Source organism: Arachis hypogaea, chromosome 18, assembly GCF_003086295.3.
Source record: "Arachis hypogaea cultivar Tifrunner chromosome 18, arahy.Tifrunner.gnm2.J5K5, whole genome shotgun sequence".
In the NCBI taxonomy this organism is placed as follows: Eukaryota; Viridiplantae; Streptophyta; class Magnoliopsida; order Fabales; family Fabaceae; genus Arachis; species Arachis hypogaea.
Genome location: NC_092053.1, coordinates 128990534 through 129000778, shown reverse-complemented (window position 1 = coordinate 129000778; position 10245 = coordinate 128990534). Strand labels below are relative to the sequence as shown.

General features: G+C 33.3%; 2 protein-coding genes across 28 annotated transcripts; one reads left to right on the top strand and one right to left on the bottom strand.

Moving 5' to 3' along the window:
- Positions 1–272: 272 nt before the first annotated feature.
- LOC112770664 (uncharacterized) lies at positions 273–4588 on the top strand. Of its 27 annotated transcripts, XR_011876016.1 has the most exons (8): positions 297–577; positions 1142–1569; positions 1811–2104; positions 3059–3224; positions 3361–3411; positions 3542–4030; positions 4135–4197; positions 4311–4588. XR_011876016.1 is itself a non-coding variant. In XM_025815001.3 (5 exons), the coding sequence occupies exons 2-4, from the start codon at positions 1171–1173 to the stop codon at positions 3154–3156; spliced, it is 750 nt and encodes a 249-aa protein (XP_025670786.1). In that variant the 5' UTR covers positions 369–577; positions 1142–1170; the 3' UTR covers positions 3157–3185; positions 3361–4588. The 27 variants fall into 27 exon arrangements, 4 of the variants coding, with proteins under 4 accessions (XP_025670783.1, XP_025670785.1, XP_025670787.1 ...); XR_011876015.1 differs by having other exon boundaries at positions 3542–4197; XR_011876007.1 differs by having other exon boundaries at positions 279–577; positions 1811–2063; positions 3059–4030.
- Positions 4589–7438: 2850 nt separating this feature from the next.
- On the bottom strand, positions 7439–10245 carry LOC112771307 (GTP-binding nuclear protein Ran-3). Its single transcript, XM_025816003.2, has 8 exons — positions 9838–10245; positions 9664–9733; positions 9238–9294; positions 9032–9149; positions 8336–8425; positions 8049–8228; positions 7875–7952; positions 7439–7664 (listed from the first exon to the last, which is right to left on the bottom strand). Exons 1-8 carry the CDS (start codon positions 9838–9840, stop codon positions 7595–7597), a joined length of 666 nt encoding a protein of 221 aa, XP_025671788.1. The 5' UTR covers positions 9841–10245; the 3' UTR covers positions 7439–7594.

The window sequence follows — 10245 nt, the reverse complement described above, 5'->3', positions numbered from 1 at the left end:
ATAACAATATAAAAATATTTTTTTTATTTATTATATAAAAAATATTTTTTAATAAAAAAAATTTTTTTAAAAAATATAAATTACCGCTTCTGAAAAAAGATATTTTTTATTTTTTTAATATTTTTACTTTTATTATTAAAAATTTATAAAACATACTAAAAAACAAAAAAAGATATATTTTGTGAAAAAAAGATTTTTTTTTTATTCAGATAATAGTGTACAAACAAGCACTAAATCTTATCGTTTAACTTAGATAAACTTTTGTTTATAAAGGACTTGCACTTAAAATAAAAGATAACTAGTTTGTAGTTTCTGTTAGGCCCATTAACCGAATACCTCTCCCCCTCGGCCTCACGTCTCCGGTTTCCACCGTCATTCATATTTATTCTTTCTTGAAATCCTTATTTCTTCATTATTTTCATTATTATTATTTCTCTATTTTTCAGAAAACCTTATTTTCTACGTTCTTCCAATTCCCAAATTTTCATTCATTCTTCGCTTCCAAACAGCCATAGCGATTTCTTCATCGCTTAATTCAAAGCTTATTATCAATTCACCAAGTTAATCGTCGATCAAGGTCAGCATGATCTTCTTCGGTTGATTACACTTTTTATACTTATGTTTTATTTTCGATTTTGATTAATCTTGTTATTTCGATTCGCAGTAGCTTCTTGTATGAATTTTTAATTTCATTTACCAATTTATTTATTTTAAATATTCGCCGATTACATGTAGAGTATTTGTGTAGTTTTGCATTCGTAAATGTGGTTTTTTCCTCATGTTTAGATTTTCGGTATTTTATTTATTGTGATTGATTTTGTGTGTTTCACTGTGGCCAAGTTGTTCGAATTTGATTCAGTGTATGTTAGCGTTTGTTGATTATAGATTGTAGTGGAATTATTATTATTATTATTATTATTATTGAAATTGATGATTTCATTCGATGATTCGATCGATCTATCATTTTGTTTGATGAATTGTGATTGCTTTTTCATAGCTGAAAAGTGTTTTTGATGATTTTTTATGCAGTCAAACATGATAAGAAAATCGGTGATAATCCTTTAAATAATGCATCAAACAAGTGCACAGACTTTTATTTATTTATGGTGCTAATAAAAACAAATGTTCTTTAATGTCACAGGTTTGAGTTTGAAGTGTGAAACAAACACCATGAGATTAAAAAAGGGAAGTAAAGTGGAGGTTCTTGCCAGCACTGAGGGGCCGTGTGTCGAATTTCGATGTGCTCAAATTATCTCTGGTAATGGGCGAACTTACAGCGTCCAGTACGAGTGCTCTACTGTGACAAGTGAGGCAGGTGTGCAGAGAATTCAAAGGAAGGCCATCAGACCCTGCCCCCCTCTTATTGAAGGTGCTGAGAGCTGGAAAGCTTGTGATATTGTGGAGGTTTACGATGCTGGTTCTTGGAAAGTGGCTACTGTTTTGAAGGTCCTAGGTCGGGATTTCTACCTGGTAAGGTGCTTGTCATCTTGCAAGCAGATGAAGGTTCACAAAGATGGCATGAGGGTGCGGCAATCATGGATAAATGATCAATGGATCATTAATCAACAGGTACCTTTTTATATATGTAAATTCAAATTTTCTTATTTTATTGTTTATTTTATTCTAACTAGCTATATTCTCCGAGATGCCTATTTTACTTGGTAGATTGTATCTTCTAACCCTTTTAAATAGTTTTAAACTTTTATATATGTAATTGATATTGTTTGAGAGTTGAGATCGTTTTTATTCCATGGTTCCTGTGATTTTTTTTGGGATGCCTTGTCCTTATGTTCTTTTATGCTTGTTCCAGGATCTTGGTAATTCGGGAGGTGGGAAGTCTAGCTGCAATTTGATTTCAAACAGTTATAAGGTGATGCATGAAGTTCAGCAACCTGGTACCAGAAAAAATCAGCAAGATAGAAGTGATTGTTTCTCAAGTACAAATGCTAGTGCTCTCTACAAGCCTTTTGCAGCTTCATCTATAGGACTGAAGAGACTGTCTCCATATGGTAATTCTGCTGTTGATGCTTATCCCAAAAAGATGAGGGCTGTTATAAATAAGGGTGAGTATGAAAGATCCAAAGTGGTTCTGACAGCCCAAAAGGTAGATGTTATTGCTTACCCACAAAATAAAATGGGTGAAAAATGCATGTATGATTCCATTATTAATGGTACCAACCAATATTGTGAAACATGGAAGAAACCTCCCCATGTCACAACACGTTATTTTGAAAGAATTGCGGAGCCAGATTATTCTTGTAATGATCTGAGTTCTGTTGGCAGTTGTAGTGTGATAGGTAGTAGTACAAGTAGAAGTTCCAGTAATATGTTAGCAGGTTCTTGCCATGATGAAGATACCCTTTCTAGTGACGCAGAGTCTTTAAATGTTGGAGATTTGGATAAAGGGTGTCCAATTTCTCCTGAGGAGGATGTAGCAGAAGGAATTCATAGGGTAGAGTTGCATGCCTATCGCAGTACTCTAGAGGCAATATATGCTTCTGGTTCTTTAAGTTGGGAACAAGAAGAGTTATTGACTAATCTTCGTATATCACTACATATTTCTAATGATGAACATTTGATGGAGATAAAGAACTTAGCTTCAGTTGGTCAGAATTTTTAGATATTCATACAAGGGATGTCATGTTAGAATTTTTTACTTTAACTGTTTAAATGTACAGCATTAGATCCTCTGATTGTTAATCTTTCTATATTAATAATAATCATTATGAGTATATCAAATTATGGAGCCAACCGTTTTGTATTTTTGTGGGTGTTTTGATGTTCTTGTTATTGTTTTCAACATTAAAAGTTGTGGATTTCCTCAATTGCTATGATTTGTCGCCTTAAACTGTTCATTTACTTCCTGTTCTCTTGTATATTATTTCATTGCGAAACAATTGTTAATGACTTGAGACCTTGAAAACTTAGTTAAAGCTTGTAATTGCACAACTTCAAGTCTATAGTTATGCTTAATTTGGATTGGATGAGCTTATCAGCTCCCTATTTGCATCAATTTTTCCACTGTGAATATTATTGATGAATCAGCTACATTTTCCAGGGCCAGTGTGGGAGGCTTTGCCCTGCTTCCAATGGCTAAACATGATGTTAGGTTTGCTACTTTTCACTCCGCAATTAATCGGTGACATCTACCAATAATTTTCCTTCCAAGATAAGGAATATCTATGGTTGGTTCTCTGCCTTTGAAATAGTATAGTATATTTCAGGTATGCATAGAATTGACATGTTCATGAGAACGTTAACTTTCATAATGCTGCTGATATAAGCATCAATTGAAAGATTATCTTGTAGTGCTCTTACTCAAATATGGCACTTCATTTCTTGTATTTGCTTGGTTTTTAGATTGATTATCTTGCTATGTGAGTGGAGACGGTCCTGTCAACTGAAATGTAGGTAAGATGGTAGGATGTTACATGATATCTTATTTCTGGTAGCTGGATGCTCCATCAATTTGTCGAAATCATAATTTTTGCTTTCTTGTGTGTGGCTACATTTCTCATGGGCATGCTTGAATTTGAAACAGCTGTGTTGAACTTGAATCTGGCATATAGAATGTGGAAGATCGCTATCTACTTTGTTGGAACATACAAGCTAGCATTTACACTGTTATTTTATTTATATTATTTTATTCAGCTGATGAGCTGTGGTTAAGGGCGAAATGCCACTCAAACCTAGAGCTAGTTGGTTCTTCCCTACATGTGTTGAGGCGCGCAGCATCTGCTTGGATGCTTGTGGTAAAACTTTTTGGTGAAATCAGTACAAACTGTATATAGTAGATATGAATTTCACCCCCCCCCCCCCCTTCTCTTGCTTTGAGATCACCCCATAGTGTGTGCTGATCCACTTGGTTTGGATTTTCATTTGTCGTTATGGTAGGGTCTCATTCCGTTTACATTACTCTCGGTTGTTTCTCTTTGATCTTCAATGCAGCTAAGAGTTCCGGACAATTGCTTCCAAGCTCAAATCTCGATCCTCACCTGAGTGCAAATACTTTGTTATTGCACCTAACCTTGTATGTTCATCGATTCATTGTAATGCTCTAGTCTAATTAACGTATTGAATTGATGTGCATTTTTTTTTTTTCTTTTTTTCACAACTGGCTTATCCATGGTCAAGCTTGTGGTCACCTTGATGAGTGGGACAATTGGTCTAGAGTTTTGAAGTTGTTTCATACTTAAGGTGAGATTCAAGCCCTTGACATTTGGTAAAGGGAGAATGGGTTCCTTCCACTCAACCGCATCCCCCTGGCTATTGACGTGCACATTATTGACATTGTTTCTATTTTTTTAAAGATTGCTGAGTCGTTATTTTGAAAGCCAACTACCTCTTTGTTTAAGCAAATATCTATGAAAGAACTCTACCATAATTTTATCTTCAGATCGAATGAGACCATGAGTCGATGAATGTGTATGTGAAAGAATATGGATGATATTAGTTATGTTGGTCAATATTGGTCCTTCTGTACACTTGGATTTGGATTGAAGCACTCATGGAAATTTTGTAAGATAAGTTGGATGCCATTACTAGAAATTGTTAATAATGGAATTTTTGTAAGAGAAATTGGATGCCATTACCTGAACTGAGTTGTATAGTTATACATGCCAATCTCAATCTTACAAGTTATTGTTAATTTTTTTTTTTTTTTTTTTTTGGGTGTTAATGCTCTCTAACTGGAAATATTTCAATTTTTGAATAAGAACCCATGTTATAAAGTTAGGAACCAATTGAATAAATGTTTGAATTTCAGTGAACTTCTATACCTGGATAACTGGCTAAGGATTGACAATGAGGCAGAAACTAATTTTACGTTTACATTTATTTTGAATTTGTAGTATCAGAATGTAAAATGGGATAATTCTGTCACTTGAATTAGAATTGAGTGATAAAAGTTGTAATGTTAAATTTAAATTTAACTGCTGTTGATTCAATAGTTCGTAGTTTTCTTTGAATTTTTCTAGTAGTGGCATAGTTCAAGAAATAACATTTATGCTTAACTTAATTGCCAGTGCTTATGCCAATTGTTTGTTTGTGATTAGGGATGTTTATGGTATAGTTCTTTCATAAAACTACATTAAACTATTTGAAATGGTTTAGAAATTGCATCAAACCATTTTCTTATACAGTAAACTGGTTTTAAATCAAATTTATATGTAATACACCGGTTTAGAACCGTTCACAAAAATGAAACCAGTTCTAATTTTAAAAATAAATTTAAATTGGTTTATATAAAAAAAAAGTTTTTAACATATAAAAAATCAGTTTTAACATGTTTATATTAAAGGAAAATTTTTAAGTATATCAGTATATCACTTGAAAATTTTCCTATATTAAATAGCCGATTTTATGTGATAAATTACATTTGGTAAATCATTATTGTGTTTCATGATACGTGTAAAACTTTTGTTCGCAATTGGTGGATCTGTCCTACGATTTATTTGTTTCTACTCAAATCGTAAATCTAAATCACAATCATTTTTTTTGTTAATTTATTTAAAAAAAAAATCCTGGCATTACATGAAACCAACTTAAAAGTGAGCTGCTCTGGCTCTCGGTCAATAGTTGTTACCTTAATTCTCTAAAATTGTAGTTGGGTAAACCAGATTAGATTATCAGTGTCTTTCGGCTATGCTGGAAATTTAAGTGTGTGAAACGGATTGGAAATTTGAATTGGAAATCCTTAGATTGTTGTAGCAAACATTAGGACTACCTTAGTCGCCAAACACGAGATTTTTATAGGATTTTTACTATTAAAAGTGATTAGGAACATCTTAACAACTGCAGAAACCACAGCTTACATATATGTGCAAAGAATTACTTAAAACAAGTGGCGTAGAGAGAAGAGGATTGGGACTGTGATAAGGATTACTTTAATCTGGTGGCGTAGAGAGAACTCAGAGGAGAGAACTGGGTAATGCCACAAGAGGGACGACAAACTGTACAACCTAAAGTAAGAAATTTAAAAATTAAAAAAATTCAATTAAAATGTTGAAATTAAATAAGATATATATATATATATATATATATATATATATATATATATATATATATATATATATATATATATATATATATATATATATATATATATATATATTTAAAGAATTTAATTATTTAAAAAATATTTTTTTATTTAAACCAGTTAAGTGTTTAAAAACTAAGTCACTTTGACTAATTTATAGACTTTTTAGTTTTTACTCAATTTTTCTGGTTTTAACAGATTTTTTGACAACTAAATTTTATCTCGAATTAGATGGATCAGGTGATTATTTCTCAATTAACCCCGTGCATTTGTTTTAACTTTCAAAAAAAGGGCTTAGATAATTTAAATCTTTATTCAATTTACAAAATCAAATCTGATGCAAGAGCTAGAAACTAATGGTTTAAGAAATTATTCAAATTCAGCTTCTGTAACTCAAATTATTTCTTTTTTCTTGATATCTTTATTATTTCTGAAGTCTGAACTAGGATAAACAACCAAACTGATTCTTGAAGATTTTAACGCTGATAAAAAGGACTCTAAAAGACACAAAAGACAAAATAACATCCGAAAGATCTTAAAATTTGACAAAAATACCCAAACTTAAAAATATGACGTCACAATGAATGAAAAATACTGGTCACAATGAACGAGAAATACTGATATAACAATTGGAAGAGCTTCAATGGCGTTTCCGACAAGGAGAGATGCGGAAGAAGAGGGCGCCAGCAAAGGGAGGACTGCTGCTCACCGTCACCATTGTTGTCGTGGTTGCAGGGGGAGAAAACCCGAAGAGAAGAGAGAGACACCTTGAGAGAGACGCTGAGAGGGCACAATTGAGGAGAAAGGAGGGAACTGTCCCATCGTTGCCATCATATATTATCACCGCCCCTAGAGCCAGTTGGAACTGCCACCTTCGCCACAATGAACAGAAAGTGAGGAGACAGTGAGCTTGATCTTCTCTTCTCTCCTCTATTTCTCTCTGAGTCTTCTCTTCTTCAAGCTAGAGAGGAACAGAGAAAGACAAATAACAGGTAGGATACAAGATTGATAGAGAACGAGATGCGAAAACGCCATCGTCGTAGCTGCAAGCTCTCCTTGCAGGAAGCTCTTCCAATTGTCAGATCAGCGTTTTCCGTTCACTCTAAGTAAGCTCTTCCAATTGTCAGATCAGCGTTTTCCATTCACTCTAAGTCTCTAACGTCAAGCTTTCACGTTTAGGTGTTTTTGTCAAATTTTAAATCTTTGAAAAATTATTGTCTTTCACATCTCTCCGAGTCCTTTTTATTAGTGCCAAAATTTTTCGGATACCCTTCTGAACTTGATGGTAAAAACTGATTTCCTAGCCAAATAAGTTGAGACTAATGCATCATGAGACAACTCATTTTCTAATTATCTTCATCGCTTTGACAAAAAAAAAAAGACGTGGATGACTATTACGGGTTTTGAAAATTGAAGAAGAACACATATCATAAACGATTAACTCTGTTACTGAAATACTTATCATCCAAGGTCAATAATACAACGCATCAAACTCAAATTGTAGCATACACAAATACCAGCAACTCACAAAGATCGTCAATCCGGGGACACAAGCTCTTACTCAAATGTGTCATCATCATCATCGGGAAGTGGCTGGTTAGCAGCTTGAGCAAGCTCGGCTTCATGCCTGCAAAACCCGACAAAACCATAAATCAATCATAAATTCATAGTAATTGAAAAAAAGACAAGAGAAGCCCACTTCAAGACTACTACGAAAGAACTAATGGATTTTGAAAACTTATTTTTGAGAAACTTGAAAAAGGTTAATCCTAAACCGTATATATTTTTGACACTGAATTTCAAAAAATCCCTCATTTTATGATGACAGAAAGCTTACTGTTGTTGCGCGGCCAAATCGATTTGAACTTCTGGAGGAGCCAGCGCAGGTGACTCTACAAAATGCAAGTTGGGATCGCTGCAAAATTAACACAAGTAACAACATATAAGTAAAAACAAACTTAAAGATTGATCATTTATTATTTTGTAGAAAGTAAAAACCACAGGTATGTACCCTGCAAGCTTCCTGGCAAGATAAAGGAAAGGCTTCTCAAAGTTATAGTTGCTCTTGGCTGATATTTCATAGTACTGCAAATTCTTCTTCCTGTGGAAGGTAACCTGCTTTGCTTTCACTTGTCTGTTCTTCACATCAACCTTGTTACCGCAGAGAACAATTGGGATGTTTTCACAGACCCTGAAAAATCAGATGTGCAGAGAAAGCACTCAGTAAGGTACTCTGACTAGGCATTAAATGACAAGAAACAAAGCAGATACAGGGTTTAACAGAGTTCATTTACATACCGGCAAAGATCACGGTGCCAAGTAGGGACGTTTTTATAAGTCAACCGAGCAGTGACATCGAACATTATGATCGCACATTGCCCATGGATACTGAAACATAACACACTATATTAAACACAATACACAAAGGGAACAAAACCCATACCTAAACAGAAAGAAATCCGTACTAGTAGAATGGAAGGGAGAAAACAAAAGCTATACAAATATTTTGGTAGGAAAAAAATATTAACATTTCAATACCATTCCTAAAAGCTAAATTCCAACACGAATAACATATTCATTGAAATGTGGACATAAAATAATTGGCATGCATAACAGCTAAACTGAAGATAGAAGAATAAAGAATGACCAAGAAATCAACAAATTCTAATTTATCAATTATGATGAAGAAAAAAGAGAATGTAAAATCAACTAATAGTTCAAATCTAAGTACCACAACATGACCATATCAAGTCACCACAGAAAATGTAATTCCAAAGCACAGACAACAAACTGTGAAAGTATCCTTGCACAAGCAAATGGATATAACCTACATGCTAACCAAACAACCACCAAAATATTCAAATTTACTTCCAAGCATTAAAAAGCAACATAGAATTTCACAACCTTACAAAAAAACAATTTTAACACTATTCAGACTCCAGGGGATGTGGATTAAATTTCACATACAGAGAGATGCCGATAGAAAGAACTTACTAATATCCATCTCTCAAACCACCAAACTTCTCTTGGCCAGCAGTATCCCAGCAATAGAAACGAATCTTCCCGCAGTTTGTGAAAAAATCCAATGGGTGGACCTCCACACCAATGGTTGCTGTTCAACAAAAAAAACATTTAATATTACATATATTCTTAAATTAAATCATTGTATTAAATAAGAAATAAGAAACTAGCTAGCTCACGTTCATATTTCTTCTCGAATTCACCAGTAAGATGTCTCTTCACAAATGTGGTCTTTCCTGAAAATTTTTTTTGAAATTCCAAATAAGTTAATCCCAATCAATTGGTAACACTACATAGTTTAATAGAAGACAAGGAGCCACACATCATTCAAGCACTAAGCAAAGTCATCTTTTAAAAATAATAATATTAATATGAACCAAAAAAACCTTAAGATAAAAAAAAGCAACAATGAAAAATAATGTATTCATCTCGCTACTTATAACGTGATTCAATTCAAATACAAAAGAACGAGCTACGAAATTATAAGCATCAGTCACAACCAACATTCCATTCAGTTACACATTCGTTTAAACATGCTTAATCTAGGTCTCAAGTTTTAGGTCGGAAAAAAAGCTAAAAGAAAAAGATATTAATGAGAGTGAAACCTGTTCCACCATCGCCGACGATAACGAGCTTGAAGCTAGGGTAATCGACGGTTTGCTGATTTGGCAAAGCCTGCACTCAAGAAAACATGGAAATGATGAAAAAGAAGATCAAATTTAAAATTTCACGAATCGTAATCGAACGCAGACACGGAGAGAGATAGAGAGGGAGAGTACCATGAGAGTATGCGGAGGAGAAGAAGAAGATGAAGTAGTAATTTGTTGGTGTTGGTTTTGCAGCGTCGAGAAACCAGAATGGAAAAACAACGAGGGTTTATAACCATATATATATGTATGAGTTAGAGGGTTTCAATTCCTCTACTCAGCGTCAATCGGACGCTGCTCTATTTTGAAAAATAATAATAATAATAACAAATAAAAAAAAGGTAATTTTTACTTACTTATTTTCGGGTTTTTCTTACCCACACTCATGAGAAACCAACTTAGCTTTGTTTTTAAGCTATTTTAAATTTTAAATATTTTTAAAAGGTACTTTTTTGTTTTATAATCATATTTGTAATTTTAAACAAAAGTTTTTTTTTCTAAAATATTATATCATTTTTTATATTTTTATTATGAAAAATG